Below are 21,888 nucleotides of genomic sequence, written 5' to 3' on the forward strand. Positions count from 1 at the left end.
TGTTTGGAAGAAATTAGCTCGTTAACCACACTGAATAGGAAATCTTCGGCTTTATCGTTTATCTTTTCACAGGTTGTAAACAACCAAGCAAGTTGTTGTTGATAATGAAACTTGAAAGTACAGTTAGAGTTAAGCCAAACAGAGAATAAACTCAGGTGTACTCTGCAGCTAATGTTATTGAATGACAAAAAAACTCTGAGACTTATTTTAAAGCTTGTGAAATTACGTTGGGTGTGTTTGCGGTTCTGCTGTGATTCCTTCACGGATTTCCTGTAACTTGGATTTGCAATGGTGGCCTTATTAGTTTTAACATTTTCAGCTACATACAGTGCTTCAATGCAGAATATCAACTCAGTTGTAAGTTCTTTTTTTCAATGTAAATCTTTCTCACAGCAGCGGCTGTGTATTTGAATTCCCTGCGTGTCAGCCCCAACCTTGCTGCATCTTGTCAGTGAGTATAAACATGGACCTATGGGGTAATTGCCGGTGTATCAGCAACACAAAGCTCACACAGAACAGTCAGATTTGTCTGCACCATGGTTTCAACCATATGAAAACTAAGACGATTCAAAAACACATTCCCATCCCTCTAATAACAAGAGTAGTTTGCAATCTTAATAATAGAACATGCAGACATGTTTATTACCTCTGGCAATGAGGAGGCGTTTTTCTACTGGACAGATAACCACATAACTTGCATATGGGTCTAGAAAGAACCTTTCACATTTTAGTTTCGAATGTGGATCAGGGGGCGAATCCAGCAGGGTTTTTTTTCACTTTCTTTACCATTGTGAGATTTAAAGTTTTTCTACATTTCCATTGATTCCTCACAGACTATTTCATGGATCTTGATGAAAACAATCAGACATGTTCAGGGGTGCAATATGGTGCTCTCTGAATGCCATTCTAGTTATACAATATGAGTTTCTAGTATGAAGTTTTGCAGATTTGAAGAATTGCCCCACTGGACTTTCCCTCAGCAAAAAACAATATTCGGTTGCCATGAATAGTGAAAGAGGCGTTGCTTGTAATAATGGTTCCTCCTCCTCAAACTGAAAATTCTAAGTATGTTACTAAATTGATGATTGACAAAATTATTAACACATTTCTGGTTGCAAGATATATTTCAACAATGTGCTGGGGAGCATCCTCAGTGATGTTCCTTGTGTCATTGGGACTTTCTGGTCTTTTTACCTCAGACCCCCTCACCCAGCTGACCCTGATCACGTCCAAGTTTTCATCCCAGCGGCAACGATCCACAGGCTTTCCCTCTTTATCCCAAGCCATCTAGTGGCTCTCCAAATATATCTCAAGCTCCGATTTGGCTTTTCGAAGTTAGTCTTTTTACTATGAAATTCCTCTTTCTGTTTCCACTCACACTGTTTCTAAGTTATGTTAATCACAGGGAATGTAACATAACTAGGGTATTTTATGCTTTAAAGATTGTAGCTTTGGAAGAAAACCACTTATTTTAACTAACTTATGACCAAGACTGACAAAGCCTCCTTTTATCTTCAGATAAACCTTTGAATTCATTTCTGCACAGAATAAAGACTGGGCAGGGACTTGAAAAATTATCCTCATCAACATTTTAGCGTGTGTTGAAAAGCAGTGAAACTAAAGTTTGGAGGTGGAGTCTGAAAATTTCAGCGATAAAGAAAGATTTAGAAGATCAATGAGGATCAATGACTCAATTCCACAGCTGTTAGAAATGACCTTTCCCTTTTGATATTGCTGTTTTAGTCTGCCAGTGCTTACATAAACACACTCACACGTATCCATACACAAGCATGCATGCAAATGTAGAATATTACATTCAAAGTCAGTTGCCCTGTGTGGGAAGATAAATGTGCCACTCTGTGTATTGGACACTCTGCCAAAGGAAAATCCCTGCTGACGAAGGGAGATATTCAGACTTAGACAGAAAGGTAAATAACTCAGACTTCTCTGCTGAAGATGCTCTGCTTTTCTCTGAGTCACAGTCTAGATAGATGACTCTGGTCACAGTAAGACAGACTCTGAACTCCCACTCTTAAAATCACACAGCTGCGGTGCATGCGAAGGGAAAATCCTCCACGGATCAAAGAAAATATTTAGGTTTAAAATGAGCCACACAAGGGCAGCTCTGGTCACAACACACACAAGTATTTACCAAACACACGCACACAAACAACAACACACACATATATATACGTGCAGTAGTGTCTCCATGACTTCAGATGACATTACATTGACCTCCATTGATTCCCTAGATACTTATTTTAACATTAACCATAATTACTACTTGCCTAAAACCAAACCCTAAACCTAACCTTGACCCAAACTTGAACCTAACCTAGACTTAACCTTTAAGCATCTCTGCAACTTAAAATTGTATAATTTACACTATGGTGACTTGCTTTTTTTCCTCAAAATAGTAATACCTGGGACATACACACACACACACACACACATGCATGTCTCTCTATAGTTGTGAGGACACTCATTGACATAATGTATTCCCTAGTCCCTTACCCTAACCTTAACCATCACCATTATATGCCTCACCCTTACCCTATAAGGACCGGACAAAATGTCCAAAATAATTGAAATTGAGCCAAAATTGGGCCTCGTAATTATAAATCGAGATGCGCAAACACACACACACAAACACACACGCTGTTGTTTGGCATAGTAAGACAATATAACCAACCATTTTGGAGTTGTGTACTCGTAGCAGCATAGGATGGCCTATATGCACTTTTTATTTGTTTTATTTTCCATGACAACATTGGGAGCACATATATGAACTATGTCAGGCGTAGTGCCACATGTGTTTCTGTTGTCTGGAATTGTGCACGTGAGATGGAGGAATTTAATCTTCAGGCTGAGATATGGAGCAGCATGTTGGAAGCAGAAATCCCTTTGTTCTCTGTGCAATAAACTTGCTCCATTTGCACATGCTATGTCAGCATATTAATTGTAATAACTTCAGTAGACCAGTGGTTCTTAGCAACATACCTGCTCTTTCATAGTCATGTAGGTGTAATTATTATAGGTCTGTACAGTAGTGTTTTGATGTCCTCTATCTTGTGCACCCGACTTCAAGCCGCGCCTGGGATAATAAAGGAATAAACGACTGAACGGAAATAAAAGATGTGACTAATGTTTAATATGAAGAAAGAGCCCTCTGATAAAAATGTATCGAGACGTTCCAGGAACTCCTCAGCACTGACTGTAATAAAACATATTGTGTTTTAGGCATCTACACCACCACGGTATGAAAGCTCATTATGAATAAATAAGAATCATTAGCATGCAGGAGATACACAGCATCTGCAGCCATAAACTTTTATGAAACATAACATACATACGTTTCACCATCAACACTGTTTGACTGGACTTCCAGACCGTTATATGAAATATACAGTAATGGCTGAATCATGAAGTTATAATTACACGTACATACATGTATTATAGATAGTTTTTTTTATTTTCTGTCAACAGTAAACTACTTTTAAATAGAGCACCCTCCATCACAGCCTCTACTGCACCCATCCCTCTTTAATTTGTAATCACTAGCTACCCACATAGACACACACACACACAGGCCTGCCAAACAGAACGGAAATAATTGAAGTATACAAGTCTAACTAACTGAGAGGCAGATTAAATGGAGGTTTCCTCATTTCTGCGGGGTTAAAAATTGCGAGTCTTTTAACATCTATGAATCCTGCGGGGGTTACCTTATCGCTTCAGGGGTTCTGAGTGTGATCGCAGTTCACCGTCTTTCCGAGGAAACAGTTAAATCCCTCGTTTGAGGATAGTGTCAGTTGAATCATATTTTTGCACTGGGATATTCAGACATAAATATGGAAATAAACAACTGCAATTTTTTTTGCTCAGCACAAGGGCACTCATGTCTAGATTTATCCTTTTAGAGGTTAAATACGACTTTTCAACTCTTCACCATGGTGCGCATCTGATCCAGCAGTGATCAATGTGAAGTTTATCTGTGTAATCTGTGTAAACAACATTTTCTTTTGTTGTTTTCTTAAAGAACATGAAGCATTATTGTGAGACCCGATCCTTTGATTGATTTCAAGGAGATGTGTTTTCATGGATCCCGACTCTCCGAGTCTAAAATATGGATCTTTTGCCCAAGCAAGGCGATGGAAGCAATGATATCAGGTTCCTTATCCTATATTCTTCTGTTTCCACAGCAACAGGAGCAGGACCCCACCAACCTTTACATCTCCAACCTGCCGGTGTCCATGGACGAGCAGGAGCTGGAGAACATGCTGAAGCCTTTCGGTCACGTCATTTCCACGCGGATACTGAGGGACGCCAACGGCCTGAGCAGAGGAGTCGGCTTTGCCAGGTAGACAGACCCAGGCAGACGCACGCAAAAAGATTTTCTGTTTCTGCAACAGTTCCTTATAAATGTGGCGGTTCATCATGATGTTGGTGTTTGGTGGACAAACTAATTCATAATTACTTCATAGACAAAATAATACTGACTCATAACCACCACACTCTGGTCCAAATTAATTTTTCAGGTAAAAGCAAGAGACAATGTTACGCTCAGTTGACTCCTGGTCATTTACAACTAAAGGACTTTTAGCTCTAATGATACAACTCCACATTCCTCTACCCTTGGCCCCCTCACCCTCCTGCGTGTTTGTGTGTGTGTGTGTGTGTGTGTGTGTGTGTGTGTGTGTGTGTGTGTGTGTGTGTGTGTGTGTGTGTGTGTGTGTGTGTGTGTGTGTGTGTGTGTGTGTGTGTGTGGTCTTCTCAGTTACACCATAGAGTGTGCCAGTGATTAGAATGCAGTCAGGGCTCCATTCAGGGTCACTGGCTATGTGAAGCAAACCCAAAACACACACACATAGACACACACATGCATGGTCAAACACCCATTACTATCACAAACATAACCTCTCTCTCTCTCTCTCTCTCTCTCTCTCTCTCTCTCTCTCTCTCTCTCTCTCTCTCTCTCTCTCCTATCGCCGTTTTTCTCTCCCCACCACACACAGAGTCACACACACTGTCTTTTGCTTGCCAAGCAGGCAATTAGTCATTGAGCCGTGATTGGGTGAGCGGAACTGAATCGGGGCAGACAAAGAGGACATGACACACAACAGATCAGACTGAATGGAGCTTTTAAACAGGGACAAAGGAGAGGAAACCCCGTTGAAAACACACAGACACAAACACGCACAAGCACACTCACGCATAGACACATAAGCGGGCAGGTATTTCACGTATCTGCTGCAATGTAGGACACATCTGCATGCTGTTTTATGAAACCACAGTATCTCTTGTGCACATTGAATTGTAACAAAAAGAGCTGATTGTCCTCAAGAAGCCCCCATTTATTTTTCTCTCTCTATTTATCTCCTGCTCAGGATGGAGTCGACGGAGAAGTGTGATGTGGTGATCCAAAATTTCAATGGGAAATTCTTGAAAACCCCTCCAGGCATGACAGGTAGGTGTCGATCACCGAGACGATTGCTTCGTTCTCTCCGTGCCGTTGTTTTTCTACAGTGCGAGTGCGGCGTTTCTCTATAGCTCGGGGTGTTCTTGTGCAGCATCATCAACGCAACTTCTTGCAGAGAGTTGCTCATCTCAAAGGTCTGATTTTCTGACCCTGAGCTCAGCTGGCCGCCAACCTTTGAATCACCACCAGTAAGTTCTGAGGTTTTCGTGTTGTGGCAGAAAAAGCAACATGTCAGGTATCCGCTATGTTTGGAAGCGTGGGGTTAGGTTCTCACTATGATGAGGTGGACAGCTTGCAGCTAGTGTTTCATTTCTGCTATAGAGGAATTGAAACTTTTTCAACCTAGAGGCTTGTTTATTCCACCTTTACATACAAAAAGAGATACGTTGGTTTCAAATGATGTAACCATCACCGCCCACGTACTTCTATCTGTCCTTGCCATTGGCTTGTTTTTATTAAGTACATCCTCCAGAGGGCAACGCAGAGTCAAGAGTTTCTGACAACAAACATGATTATGGGTCAAGTAACATCATATAGATGCCTTTAGTTTGTTCTTCAGTCTTTATTCTTTCCTCAAATGTTCAGTCGTGGAAATTTCTAAGGATTGTCTGGCTTGAGCTGTTTGCTACACTGCCTCCCCACGATTTTATGCTGTATTGCTACTATTGCGTCATGCAAAATGCATAAATACGGATGAAATTAATGCAGAGGACAAATCGTAGGCTCCATCTGTTCCCCTATACGTAACTTAAATTGGGCTTTGATAAGACTTTAGTTTAATAAAAATAAAGACATTTACTTGATCTTGATTGCATTGATGTGGAGGGCATCAAAATAATCACATCAGAAAATGCTAACATCTACTGATGCCAAATGCATGCACTTAATAATCACTGGTATTTTGTTCTGACGTCTGCACTTAATGTAAACAGTTGTCCACCATCCATAATTAAGGAAAATACTACCATAATTTTCACTGACAAAATATATTGTCAATATAAAACTTAGATCATTTTTTTTCACTAAAATCTTAAAACAGATCATCTCTATTATGGTCTTAACTTTGCAAAATTTTCCTGATTTGCTAGTTTATAAGCAGTAAATATAAAATCAGGTCTTACAATCAGACCAAGCACTGAATGACAACGTTACTTGATTCCAAACACGACACACTTCTGTTGCTATGTAGGTCCAACATCCAGAATTATGAATTTCTTTCTATGTGGGTTTTCCTTTGCACGTAGATGCATTCACACTATCTTTGTTTTGATATTCACCTCTCACATCAGGACATATCTGCCTTAGACTACCTTGACTTTGTTATTAGGAAGGTCTTAGTGATTAATTCCTGCATTTAACAAGACAGGGATTGAGAAGCACGCACAAGACACATGGTCATACACAGACAAACAACCCTTTAAGCAAATAATCTCTCTTGGATTGTCCACCAAAGTAAACAGCAAAGACTTTAAAGAAGGAGTGGATGAGAGCAGGGGAAAGGGTGTAGTGTAGAAAGAAAAAGAGAAGAGAAGGAAAAGGAGGATGAGGAGTGTGTGGGTGTAAAAAAGAATGGCATGTACTGGATAGAGAGAAAGATTAAAAAATGTGAAATAACAGAGTAAGGACAAGGTGGTAGAGGGAGAAAAAAAAGAGCTGAGGTGGGAACCAAACTAAAAGTGACAGAATGAGAGAGAAGATATGGAGATAGAGAGGGATCAGATAGAGAAAGAGAGAAGAGTGTGTCACACTGAGGAAATCAAGCTCATGCATAGAGAGCTGTGCCCAGTGCCCTGGCAGCATGATTTGTGAGGTAAAGCATGGTGGGCGACACAGTTTTTCATCCGCACGTAAGAACCCCCCCCCCCCCCCCACACACACACACACACACACACACACACACATCTGCTGTATTTCTATTAACTGTGAGGTATAGCTTTGTAATTTGATAGCATGTGAATGATGCATCATTAGAGCAGTCACTGCTTCTTTTGTGCATGTGTGTGTGTGTGTGTGTGTGTGTGTGTGTGTGCTAACTGAGTGTATTCTGGTTGAAACTGAAAACCTTTTTGGTGGACTTTGTAAAGAATGTCTAAGACCTCAGTGTTGAAAGTTGAAAGCTAGGAGGACTGAATTGACCTCCTTCATACTAAAGCTGCTTCTATTAATATTTACATATTAGCAATAGTTCAGATGATTGTGTGATCATAAAGTGTGTAAATCATAGAGTTGATAAGTCAGAGAAATATCACCTCCTCAGATTTTCAGCAGACTTGTTGTTTTTCAGTCTCAGAGCTCTTGTTCCCTCATCCTCCTCCATCATCCAGGCAGCAGCTGTTTTGCAGTGAGAACACCACACACTATATGACCGGCACCAAACGTCAATCCTAGATGACTTATTTCAGCATTTGACAGCTATAAACTTCAGAGTGAACACTGTTTTGTTGTCAGGTGACAGACAAGAAACAAGACATCAAATCACTGTTCATTTGTTCATACCTTCTGGATTTGTGGCAGCTTTCTGCAGAAAAACATCATTGTTTACAGTATTTATTGCTTGTGGTGCAAAAAAAACCTATTTGAAACAGGTTTAAACTTAACACCACACACACAAACATAGATACGCTCCCTCCCTCTGCAGCCGCCAAGTCGCTGACCTCTACATTGAAGGAAAATGCATTATTTTTCTTTGTCAGGGTTCTCCATCTTCTCCTTTCTCCTCTGTATGTCTGTTTATGTGTGTATGGGAGAGAGCATACTATATGTTGACCTCTTAAGTCGCTCTGGGTTCACCAACCAATGAAATAGGGAGAATGTGGCCTGGCCCGATCCTCTGTGAACTGATCCACAAACCACACATACACACTATGCTCACCAATCTAAAGTCAAAATGCGTCTCTAAAGCCAGATTCTGCTGGTTTATTTCACTGGTTTTCTGTGTCACTTAGCTGTTGTAGAAACAGGCCTTTGAGCTTTGTTTTGTTCATAGTCCTTGTTTTATAAAAACACCACAAGGAACTGCTGTTGTAAAGCGTTGAATCTACCATGCAGGAGCAGTTAGTAGAAGTAACAAACTCAATGTCTGGGTGCTTGTCTATTTTCCGCCGTCTGATTTATTAATTCCGCAATCCGTCCATCGAGCTGATGAATAGACAGGCAACAGTAATATTTGCCTCCCCAGCCTCAAGATTAATCCAGGCATTGATCACATGACCAGGGCTTCCATCAGCCCCAGTTAACAGGAAATCCATGATCCACAGCGCTCTGCTCCTCCCAGTGGGTCTCTTCATAGAGATAGAGCTACTAGATTAGGTGTAGACTTGATTCTCTAAATGTTTATATTTTATTTACACAAGAGCAGGAATGTAGTCTGACTTCAATCAATGTTATGGTGTTTGTAAGGTTATACTATATGATCACAACACAGCTTGATTAGGATCATTTCATCAGGTCTTTGCAGTGAATCAACGGCTTGAGGGGTCCGTGGATAAAACGTGATTGTAACATCTTTACTCTATTTAATGTCTCATCACTTGCAGTGAGCCGATGATCCTGCATATTCGACATTCCACTCCAATGGTTAAATGGAGTCGCGCTCGGTGTGTATTTACTATATGTTGTAACTCTGTCATCTCATTGGCCATCGTTCGATAATGTTTTGCTGACAGGCAGTGAGGGGAGAGACTCAGCTCCAGTGGGAGGCCGCCTCTATCCAACCAGAGAGAGCATTTATCGTGTACAGCTTCATCATGACCATGTCACTTCATGTCACTGCTTGATGTATTAAACCTCCCAGATCTATGGGTGTTTTCACACCTGCACTTCAGTTCATTTGGTTCAGGCCAAGCGGGGGAAAATAGATATATCGTTGTCTTTCAAGCTGTTATATGAGCTGACAGTTAACAAACTCATTGGACAACTTCGCTCAATGAAACAATATTCCATGGTATTCACAAAGAGCTGATGCAGAAATAACTGATTATTAATATTATTATTGGAGGAACTGGACCTTGTTTTTTGCACCATAATATTCAAGGAGGACAGTGTGTTGTCTTTTATTGAGGAATGGCTGAGATTCTTGGAGTATAGGACACACACTCCGGGGAGTGTCTTATTTAAGAGAAATCCTTACGCACACTTAGTAATATGCACAGGTAGAAAAAAAAAAAAGTTACCTAATCTTGACTGTAGGCCTGTAGGCTCTACATTTATACAGATTGCCTAGAAAATAATATTTATAAACTAATGATCCACAGATAGTATAACATTAGTTAAGCCTTTGATTTCACACAAAAACCACGTACATGTATATACTACTAGAAACCCCTGTGTTGGTTTGGAAGCAGTTATTAGGTTTGACTGGAAACCTTCACAACAGCACTAACAAACCTCACTGAATGGTCAAATCGATACAAGGTTATTAGTATTAATTTTTTTAAGGAATTCAAATTCTTCATTTTCTTTTTATAATTGTTCCCATTTTGTACATTTTGAGTTTTGTATTGGTTTTAATCCCCAAGGTGTCACTATGTACCTTCACAGTCTGGCGGGTGCCTCAGACAGTTTTGTTTTGTCTGTCAGTTATAAAAGCCTCATGCAACACATAATACATTCAACCTGAGATGACTGGGTTTCTCTTTTAGTATCTTGTTTTGTCACAATAGCAGCAACACAGCAAGTCCTCATAGTATTTGTGGTATTACGGCCATATTGTAGAGAAAATATGAGATTTCAAAAATAATGTTTTAATAATAGAAGAACATAGTTGTATTTTAAAATGAAAAAAGTAATTAGACAATAACAAAACTGAAAATAAATCCCTGGTTTTTTTGAGAATCTATGACACACCTTTGAAAATCACGCAGATGAATTGGCTTTAATTCGCTGACGTAATTTCTTAACAAAAGTGTCTCAGCAAATTTTAAAGAAGTAAAGAATTCAACACAAAAAAGTTACAAATTTCCCGCCCTCTGCACTTCTGATATGCCCTTGTTTCTGTACATGCTGTTTCTTTGTCCTCTCCCCTCCATTTATCCTCTTTCTCACGCCACCACTTCTGTCCCCCATTCGTCTCCATTGCTCCCATGCCATTTCTCCTTCACCCTCTTGTCATGCCTCCTCTCTTTTTCCATCCCTCTTCTACTTTTTTTGTCCAACCTCTGGTTGTCTCTCTCCCTCACTGGAGGAAAAGAACCTAACGAGTCCAGATCTCAGAGACGGTGCATCACTCTAAGTAGATTCAATAATAATCATGAGGCTTTTCAAAATATGTACAGTGTTATGCGCTTGGTGTGATCTTGAGGCATTGAGCTCCTATTCATTGCCTCTATTCAAGTGGTTCAATACTTTGATAAATGGGAAATGCATTTTATTCAATGTCCTTGATAATAGGAAGAAATTGAATACGGCTGCACTGAGAAAAAAGATTGTGTAATTATGTGGCAGTACTGCACTGTCAGACCCGTAGTGAGCTTACATATGTTATTTGGAGCCACTTATTTAACATTCAATCACAGCTATGGGTGTTAAGATGCAATGCTTTGGAGACCTAACCAAATAAGATCTATGCCATCGTTTTCTGAAAGACATTTGGGGGATTAATTTATTAAATGTGTTGTTTCATCAGTGTATTCTTCTCCTGTTGGTCTCCCAGCCAATTCCGTATGTGCTGTTTTAGGTTTATAATAAGCCAATGTAGTGAAAGTAGTAAACTTCCTCTACCCTGGGGATACTGTGAGAGAATGTGCTTGTTAGAGACCATCAGTTTTCTTTTAACCTTAAAAAAGAGTAAATATCTTCTAAAGCTCACTTCTCTGTCTCAGCTCAGTGTCCTTACAGTTTTGTTTATTGCAGGGTATACATCTGTTGAAACTTTAATGATATAAACTGCTGCTAGCAACTCGAATGAATATTTTCTAATATATATTTTTACATTTATGTTTGCTTCAACTCATTTGAAGTTAGTAACCCTCCAGAGTGCATATTGTTCTGTCCCATGGCTTTTAAACAAAAATAATATAAAATATTTACAATGGAGAAGGATTGAATATCCTTAAGCTCAGCTAAGGGATTCCTTATTTTGTCACATTTGAGGATTAGATCCCAATTTCCAACTGAATGATTTCCCATGTTGCTTGCTAATGGATTGGGTTTTATTTTAAATGAGAATTGTCCCATTTGAAGGACTGGGCCAAAACCATTGAGCCATTATGAGCTGACGGTGTCTTTTTACCAACAGTCTTAGGCTGTTTCCACGTTCGTTTCATGTTTCTTGTCTTTGTTACATTATAAACGTTTGATCAGGTTTGGTTTAGTTAGAGCTGGGTAATAAAACCATTATCAATGTAGGCAGAATTATGGCAATTTCATTTTCAGTAATACCAATACCAATATAAATTAAGTCCAATATGAATCAATATAAAGCTCATGCATGAGATTTGTAAAATATTTTGCTCTTCTGCAAGTGTTTGTGATTCTCCGCACTGCAGCCTTTACTCAGGAGCAAAAGTGAGCCGTTAAACTCAAAATAAATAATAATGAGAACTTCATGCTGATAATCAGCCCTACTTTGGGTTTTTAATTGCAATTAAGGGAGCCAATTCACTTCTGTTGTCATCACCTACTTGGGCTGCGTCTACCTACAGCTTGAAATTGATTGTTTTGTTTACGTGTGTGTGTCAGACGTGGTATTACTATATCATTATGGTATTAATACTAGCAGCATCAACTTTATCTACAGTATATTGTTTATCTTCTAAATTTAACAAGGTGCATTTAGAATAATCTGTCCCCCATCGCCCCCCTATATTTCTTTTCATCTCGTTTCTTCTGCTGTGCACCTCATACCAGAGGCGAGATGGATATGTTTATTTTCTCTGCTGGAGTTTTAACGGTCTCTGTGCTGCCCTACTGTGGTTTGCTCTATCCCACAGCTCCAATGAGTGGTAACAGTGTGTGCTCCACTCTCCACAGTACAAAGCCATGCTACCTGGTGCATGTCGTGTCGTGTCAGTTAAACACAAAACACCACACTTCAATAAGTGTGCTTCAAATCACTAAAGCTCCAGTTCTTTTTGTCCACCTGTACACACACATTCAGACACATCATTCTCTGCCCATCTCTGTCATTTTATTGACATGTTTTGTGGTCCACACACTTTGTATGTCTTATTTCTCTTGCTGTTCTTGTAGCATACAGAGGTCACAATGGTTTTTTTCTCCAACTAACGGAAAGAAAACACTAAAACCAGAGTTATTATTAAATCTGAAAAGGAATAACATTTTAATAAATAGATTAACAAGGTAAATCAGCATGAGGGAATGAGGGTTAATAAATCTTAACAGTCTACAGTTTTAAAAACAAACCAGGCGTCTGTTTTGTCCGACAATGTGCTGTCTGTTCACTTCAATTACTTTCCTTTGTTGTTTAGCAGCAGTGACTACTGGGAGACACATGCAGGGACGCACACCACATAGTAGCTCAGTGTGTGGGTGGGTCTGTTTCGTTTAACAGTATTTCACTTCACACATTTTCATAGGGATGAAGCACCTTGTACAGCAAAGCAAAATAAAAAAGAAACACAGTTTCACTTTGAATACTGATTCTAAAATGTTTTACCTTATTAATGATTTGTTCTCACGTAGATCTACAAAGCAATACATGGACCAAACACTAGGAACACCCCAATGCCACACCTCAAAGTCTTGGAAACCAATGAGAAAGTATTAAAAGATCCATATATCCTTGAAAATCACCTGTTTCTCAACGCATCACTAACAGATTTTTTCCCCCTTCTATGATCAAAATGAGAATAACAGTGGGAACACAGTCACTGGTCGGAAGCTTTTTCTCTTCTCGGTGTGACCTATACACACTGACTATTTATGGTCAATTTCCATAATGTGATCCCCTAAGGAGCCAGTTCTGCCTCAGAGACCTGAGGAGTGTTCTGCACTGTGTAGGAGTTCCCTCTGCAAACTAAGAAGCAGCATTTAGCTTTGTCACAATGTATAAAATCCCTCTCCCCACCTTTTACGACTCTGGGAAGAAAAACACTGCTTTGGGATTTGTTATGACTCCAGCAATTGTTAGCAATAGTTAGCGATTCAGGTTTAATTTGATTTACTCATCTCTGTGTCCTGCGTACTTAAGAATGCACATCTCTCTGAACTCTTTAGACATTGAAATAGTTGGTTTGGACAATTTTAATTAACTCTACATACCCAAAGGTATGGAGGGGGGAGACGCAGCTGCACCCAAATTCATCACGAAATCATCACTTTGTGTTACAGGGACGCCGGAGTGATATCAGCAGGGGTCAAACTGACAATTAAAAATGTTCCTCCTTTTAGAGCCCTCTTGTGACTTGCAACAGATTGCAGTAATGTAGCTGTGAAAGCAAGCTAAATAATTCATTCCATGCACCAGTTTGAGCCATTTTTCTACAGGGAATCTTGTCCGCGGATGTTTTATGGCTGTTGTTTCTTCCTAATTATGTGGCAACTAAGTTTGCCTTTTAATAATAAATAATATTCATTATTGTCAATTTCATCATCAGTATTTATGGCCTTTCACTGTGGTTGTGAATGAGTATAAGGTGAACTGAAGAGTGTATAGCAGGAGGGTTTTATTGTATGCATCACCTGAAGTAAATATAATTTAGACTTGTCTGTTCAATTTAGCCAGAATATAATGTAGATAAAATGATTAAATGCACATAGTGCTGTTAGAATATTTCTATGGTACTGTAGTATTACACACTAGTTATTGAAAGTCATTTTGTATCATTTCAGCTTTTCTTTTACTTTTAGACAAATTCCAGACATAAAGACTCAATTGAGCTTTAATGAAAGGAATCAATAGACAAAATGGTTTAATAGGTTGATTTCGTTGCTCATTATCAAACACTTTTACAATTAATAGCCATTTGCAATTCTTCACCATTCGTGTCATATTGAAATCTTTATTTTTGACAATTTTGCAAAATTGGCTTATGTCGGGAATGGACTTTATCCTCCTCTTCTTCCGCCTCTGAAGTTACCTTAACAATTGCAACACAAAAGTACTACTGTAAGACATTTAGCTGTATTGACACTCACTTACAAGCACATATATATTTAAAAAGCAGTCTCAGACATAAGTTTGTGTAAAACTTTAACTAATAAAATAGTTTGATGCAAATCCTGTTGCCTGCTTCATGCATTGGGTGTTAATGTGATGGACACCAGAGAATAAAGTACCGTTCTTAATTTTGTCAAATCATCTCTGAGCAGCTGTCAATCACATCAAGGGACATTTTTCTGGACTCATTTTTTAGGATCGCCTATTTAGTATTTTTGCACCGCTAATTCTAACCATAAAAAAATAACTAACACAGACTTTTTACTGTCCATTTGATAAACCAGATGAGTAAAAATAACATATTTTAATTTGGGACACAGACACATCCTTTTTCATTCAGATACCAAGGATAATCAATTACTTTCGGATGAGCGAGCGCCCCTTCTGTCTTTGTGCGGTGCTTTAGAGCAGAAGCAGAGAAGAAAGTGTCCTGACTTGACAAGTTGTCAACAATCGCCTGTGTGTCTCTCTCTGTTTGTCACACTAGAGAACGTAACAGCAGCAGAATACAGAGGCCGCCTTCAAGTGTGTATCAAGAGTGCACATCTGTCCCCATATTTTCTCGTACTTGAAGAAGCAATCATTTGTCAACCCAGACACACACACACACACACACACCCAGACACACAATTATCATTGAACATTTAACTTAAAACCCTTAAGCCTGACAGTTAAATCCTCAACTCTATCTTTTACCATAATTTGAACCTAATCCTGCTCCAAATCAAAAATTAAAATTCATGACAGTTTTCTAGATGACAATCATAGTCTTCTGTTCATTTCTCAACTCATAGCTTTTACATTTGCAACACTGTGACCACTTATAACCAGAGGTTTTTCCAAAGTCTAACAAATTTAGTAGTAGAAACTTAGTATAGTGTAGCTGGAGGGAGAACAGTCTAAATTTGTTTCCTCTTTAGTTCCTGTTGTAACAAAGTCCCTGGTCTAAGGGTGGAAACCATTTTAAAGCTTTGAATAAATACTGGAATGTTTATCCTGTATCATGTGTTTCTTAGGGTTTGGTTCGATGTAGGCCCCCCAGGTCCCTTTTTGCCTGAGGCCTCAAAACTCCCACTCCTTCCAAAGGAGCAAGAACTATTTTGGTGGAGTTTGCAGTGCTGATCGTCACTGATTGGTTGAGCACAAGCCAGCAGCAACATGGCAAGTGAACACAAAAAAAACAAAACAATGCATTTAATTGCCATGGTGTTAAAGCAAATATAATTACCGGGAAACATGTTGCTACGTGAAGGCCGTTGCTCTCAGACGTTCCCTCCCCTTCTCCAGTCTGTCTCCCCTGCATCCATTCATTACATCTGAACAAAGGTCAGAGTTGTAAATGGAAAGAACAACGCCATGGAAGGAAGGCATAAAAAAGGCTTTGGTAATTGAATTTTGGTCCCACGGCTCCACCATGCCTTGACCTCTAGTCCATGATAAAAATAGTGATAATTTCAAATCACAATCAACATATTTTTTAACATCTTTTGATGCTGCATGCTTTTATGGCCCCCCTCAAGGGACCCGTGTCTGTTTCATGACTCTCCCCTTCCTGTGGTTTGATTTTTTCCGCATTCACCTCAGAACACCCATTTTCTGTAATGTAAATCTCTGCTATTTAGTGTGTCTCCGAATTTTCTGGTGACCACACATCACACATACATGCATGAGTGTTTACCAGTTGTATATGAATGCATGGAGCGGAGTGTATTAAAGAGCGAGAGAGAATGGGGAGTCATTGAGAAAGATGATCAGCAATGGCACAGGGTGATAACAGGGCCCCGGACTGTGATGTGTAATGTCAAAGTACTGCTAAATGCAGCATAATCACATGGCGCTGTGAATGTTCGTCTTTTTACCTTTGGAGTACCATCTAGGCCCCAGGCGTTCCAAATAACTCTTGTTTCAACCTTCGACTCTGAATGCTTCTCTCCGCTGAGAACTCCTCTTCTCATTTTTCAGTTTACAGAGCTGAAGAAACATTTTTCCTCAAGTAGGAGATGTAATTGCGTAGTTTATTTTGGACTTCATAATGTGTGGATCAGTACCAGCGTGATGATATCACTTTTGCTTGTTCACAGAGCTCCATGTCACCTAAGAATCTTTTTATTTCTTTGCTATATACAGTGATGAGGCTCCAGAGTTGGAGTTTATCCGCAGTGTGAAATCATTGCCAGTTAAATAGAACAAGAGTGCGAGTCAGTGCCTCAAACATGCCTTGGTGGATGTAACAAGTGAGAGGCAATGCATTAGAAGTAGGTGGCTTATTCAATTTCTGGGCCCAGAGGTGTTTTCAAGAAAACTGACTGTGATCATGAACAGAAGATATTTTAGTGTATTTTAACATACAGTCATTAGGATATGCTGTGCGTCATTGGTTTCAGTATCTCAGGCTTGTGGACAAATCAAGTATTATCTAATTTATTTGTAGCTCACTCCTAAGATTTAAACTAAAATCAAAAGGAGACATACAATACATTTCTTAATCAGTCTCATGACATTGTTCATATTTTTTAACAAACACATTATTTGCCCTCTACATTGTCACATTATAACATTTTCTAAACTTGTTCCCTCATCAGCAGGTCAAAATCCTCTTAAATAAATAAAGATGTCTGGGAGAAAAATAATTGTCTGTGGTCCTCATAGGACTGTTATAAACACAACTTATCATTTCATTCTGACCAAATGAAATGATTGGCTGGTGTACCTGAGGGCTGGTGCACACTAGAGGATAATCGCAGGGGCGTTCCCGACTGGAGGTTAATCGGTTCTGATTATCTGCCCAAATAATCCTGGAGAGAGAGAGAGAGAGAGAGAGAGAGAGAGAGAGAGAGAGAGAGAGAGAGAGAGAGAGAGAGAGAGAGAGAGAGAGAGAGAGAGAGAGAGAGAGAGAGAGAGAGAGAGAGAGAGAGAGAGAGAGAGAGAGAGAGAGAGAGAGAGAGAGAGAGAGAGAGGCATTCGCGGATGTTGAACACATTGTCGAATACATTCGACAATTCAACCTCCTCAGCCATGATTTCCATGATATCAATGTTTAGTTTTTTTTTATGCAAAACCAAACACACAAAGTTGGTCCTCCTGCATGTTTGGTTGTGTTCCCCTCTACAGGTCGGAAGGTGGTGGAAATCTGTGGGAAACAAGAAATAGATGACAGTATCCCTGATGAAAGGCTTCTGATTGGACATTTTAAAAAATTTAGTTGAATGGCTCAAGGTTAGCATGTCAGACCTCCTACAACTTAATAAGCCATCAAGTGTCCCAACCCGTCAGGATTGGACTTTTTATTGTTTGTTTAATCATCCTGAGTCATTTCCTTAAAACCCAAGCCATTATTCACAATCTCTTTCTTTCTAACAAATGCTAAAGCTATGCCCTCAGAATAAAATTAATTGATACAGAACAAAAACTTTTTCTGGAGACTCCTGCTCCAGTCCAGCTACTTCCTGCTGTTTCAGAAGCCCGTAGGGCATTTAAGGTCTATCAAGTTGCAGTTGGAATTCTGGTGAACTTTTGTATGGGAGGTCACACTCAGCTAATCCTATTTGTAATCAAGGCTTTCTTCTTTCTCTGGTCCAAGAATAGGGCCATGTTGTCTTTGGAGCAATCACAACCCCAGCCTATCGCCCGGGGGTCAAGCCGTGGAGTTATTTAGCGTGTTAAGTATGCCTGCTTGGTTTTGTTGTTTGAACCACGCTCGCCATGCTTTGATGATTAGCTCCTGGCTTCGTTTCTACATCAAGGCAGCTCTTGTCGGAGTGCGGTTGTAGGAATTGTAGAGATGTGCGATAACTGCTGTTGTTTAGATGTTTGGATTAAGGGTACAAGAGATTAATGTGTTTTCTGGTCCAGGTGATTTATGTTATGTTTCTGTTTAAGCCACCGCAAAAAGCCCCGTCTTTAAGTCTTATCTTAGAAATGTTACTTGTAACCCAATGCATGGAATTTCACTTTTTCCTGCTATTAAGACGATTAATCCATTGCTGTTTGTCCTTGTCTCTCTCTCTCTCTCTCTCTCTCTCTCTCTCTCTCTCTCTCTCTCTCTCTCTCTCTCTCTTTCTTTTTGGCGGACTCACTCTGTAGCCCCAGCAGAGCCGTTGCTGTGCAAGTTCGCTGATGGAGGCCAAAAAAAGAGGCAGACCCAGGTCAAGTATCCCCAGAATGGCCGACCGTGGACACGGGATGGAGAGGTAAGGCTTACAAGTTTATTTGATCATCAATACCGGCTCAACAGTACCCTTCGTAGAAGTCTACCTTCATCAGCCGCTGCAAGATATTATTAAATCATAAGTGGAGGGGGCCATTGTAACACAAGAACCATGTCCTTCAGCCAGTGTTGCACGAAATCATTTTTACCCTCAGCCACTACAAAAGAAAGCAGCATAGATTTTTCCTCAGACAGAATTATGCTGCAGCAGACATGTCTTTAATCAACAATAGCCCCTCGCCTCTCCCAATCAGAATGAGTGCAATGTGTCTTCTGAGAGTGGATGTTCAAGAGGAAATAGTTAACGAAACCCAAAAGTTATGTTGTTCTAACTTAATCAAAAGGATGAGTAGAGCATTTCCACAAACTTCTTTCAAGCCTTTTTCCTGCTCAACTTTCTAGCAAAAGCATAACAGCAATTATATCATAATAGAAATGCTGTTGCAATAACTACAATGGATTGCATTGGAGCGTTCCACAGCAGTGTCGGCAGCTGCTTCACAGAAAGTCCAAAAAGTCACCTTTCTCATACATTTTAAATATCTAGCTGATGTTCCCTTTGACATCACTTCCTGATTATAAAATCTGAAAAGCTTGACAGGCCCCCCTGCGGGGTCATTATCAGCTTTCATATCCAAATAGCATACTGAAGGCTGAATTAGAGATGCTGCTGACAGTATGAAAGCTGGAATATACAAAAGTTATTAAATTTAAAATGTACGGTTATTTTGCAAGACCCCAATGCCACGTTATGTTTCCTTTTGTCGAAACTCGCACTTCCAGCTTGTCATTCGCGGGAGAAAAGAAAACCTTGTTGTACCAGACTGAAAGCAGACTGAGTGTTGCACAATGCCGTGAGTTCAGACGTTGTTGGTGCCGATACCAAAGCTTTAATTCAAAGAACAAGTGAAAGTGAAGAATAATGTCGCCACCCACACTCTGGTTGCAGTTTTAAATGGTTTCACAACAATGTGCAGTACATGGAGGTTGGGAAAGAGAAGGGTAGTCAAGTGAAATGAAATGGAACCAGGCAGAAACAACTGTGCGCCGTAACGAGAGCCGCCACAACAGAAACAGGATGCCACGGTGCATGTGTGTTTGACTTTTGTGTTTGCTGCAGACACGGACTGCAGCTTTCATTTCTTTAGAGCCAATAAATCTCCCCACGGCTTAGTTTAACATTAGAGGCCTCCGTGTTTAGTGATTCCTTCTGGTGTCCTGTCCTGAATTGTCAGCTGGACTTAAAATAAATGACACGTGCTTTCAGCGGGATACCTCGCACATTTGTCAGTGGCCCAAGTCCTGACAAGCCCCACTTGGCGTTGAAGAGGAAAAGCATCCCTTCGGAGGTTTCTGCATTTGTCAGCGCCACGTCTCAGAGTCCAGGCAGACTAATAGACACATCTGGCTGGGGAGGTGCTCTGAGGGGCCTCACCGCGTCCACACACTCAGTCAGCCGAGCCTAATCTCCCAGAATCCCTCACTCGTAAATGAATCTGACCTTGGCCTTGATTATGAGACAGTGGGCCCCTGGGTACAGCCGTTGTGGGCCCCTCACCCCTCCTGCATAAGACCTAGACACCCAAAGAAGAGGAGGGTGCACCCACACTGTGTGTAGTTGTCACTTTTTTTTTAAGGGGGGGGGGGCATTACAATCATTTTCTTTCTCTGTCATGTGTCCTTTTGAAATCTCCTGTTAGTCTTTGTAGTTTCTTTGTGTCTCTATAACCTTTTTGTCTCTTTGTAGTCATCACTTTTGCATTTTTGTGTCCTTGTAGACATCTTTTTGCCGTTTTCCTCCTCTTTTTAGCCCTTTGCATTGTCACAGGTGACCTTTTACTATTGTCAGAAAATTGACATTTTGTGTCTCTTTACAATCGAGTTGCTGTTTTATGTTCTTTTGAAACCATCTGCGTGGCTTTTTGTGTCTTTTTCATCTTTTAGACTTTTCTGTCTCTTTTTTTAATCTTCTGTTTTAGCCATTTTGTATCTCTTTGTAGCCTTTTGTGTCTCTTTTAAAGCATCTGTTTTAACAATTGTCTGTCTCTTTGTAGCCATCTGTTAGTATGACGGTCTCTCTTTGTAGCCTGTGTGAGGCTCTTTAAAGTCGTCTGTGTCGTCGATTCGATTTGTGACTCTTTGTAGCTGTTCTGTGTCGCTGTCACTGTTTTGCGTTTCTTTGTAGTTGTTTGATTGACTCTAACTGTGAGTTGTAACTGTCAAACTGAGGTTTCTGGTCCAGTGGCCTCCTGAAGGTGTCCTTACATGCTTCCCTCTGCAAACATGTGGTTTTTGCTGAGGATGAAGGAAACTTAGACGACAGGATGCAACATCAAGATGCTTCATAGAGCTTATCTCTTCTAGCTCCGGCACAGAATCATTTTTTGACCAAAGATAATTCAATAAATTGTCAAGGACCCATCAGTGAATACAAATATTGCTCAAGGTGAAGGAAAGAATTATTGTTTGTGATGTAAATGCTTCCAATCTGATTTCTGTTAGAGGGCTGGTATGAGAATGAATCTTTGGCTTTTTAATGATTATTTTTGGCTATTTGATGTCATAAATTTCTGGCAGTTCTTTATTTATTGCTTCTGCAGTTTATATTCCCCTCGTCCTGGCAAGGAACAGTGTTTGGGGGAAAACCAAACATCGCAGCAGAGTTATGCATTAGGGCACACTTTCAACTCATGTGCCAATTTGGAGAGAAGGGCCTTGCGTGGAATATAGAGCAAGTCAAATGACTTTTGTATTGCTACAGATATAAGAGGAGGGAGACCGATGACGGAGGGACAGACAGAGAAGGAGAAAAATAAAGATGAGATGACTAAAATAACACAATTGATGGTTTATAAGTGGATGAAGATGTTCATTACTTCACACATGGTAGAAGAAATGAGGCACAGAAGGAAAATAGTCATAGAGAATAGAGCCTGGACTTGATAGATACTACATCTGATGGAGAGGAGGAGACTACAACTAAAATTAACTTGTGTAGCTTTGTGCTGACTTTCTTCTCATACAGATTTTATGCAGCTGGAGAGCTTTATGGCCTGTGTTAAATTCCTTAATAGATTTCTGCTG

General features: G+C 40.0%; 1 protein-coding gene across 1 annotated transcript in view; it reads left to right on the forward strand.

Annotated features, from left to right (window-relative positions):
- LOC133965188 (RNA-binding motif, single-stranded-interacting protein 3-like) overlaps nucleotides 1–21,888 on the forward strand; it is a 120,514-nt gene that overhangs the window by 79,855 nt on the left and 18,771 nt on the right. The window contains exons 5-7 of the mRNA XM_062399617.1: nucleotides 4,203–4,360; nucleotides 5,388–5,467; nucleotides 18,681–18,787. Coding sequence (XP_062255601.1) covers nucleotides 4,203–4,360; nucleotides 5,388–5,467; nucleotides 18,681–18,787 — 345 coding nt within the window. The remainder of the gene's footprint in view (nucleotides 1–4,202; nucleotides 4,361–5,387; nucleotides 5,468–18,680; nucleotides 18,788–21,888) is intronic.

The sequence above is a fragment of the Platichthys flesus genome, chromosome 11 (assembly GCF_949316205.1).
Source record: "Platichthys flesus chromosome 11, fPlaFle2.1, whole genome shotgun sequence".
Taxonomy (NCBI): Eukaryota; Metazoa; Chordata; class Actinopteri; order Pleuronectiformes; family Pleuronectidae; genus Platichthys; species Platichthys flesus.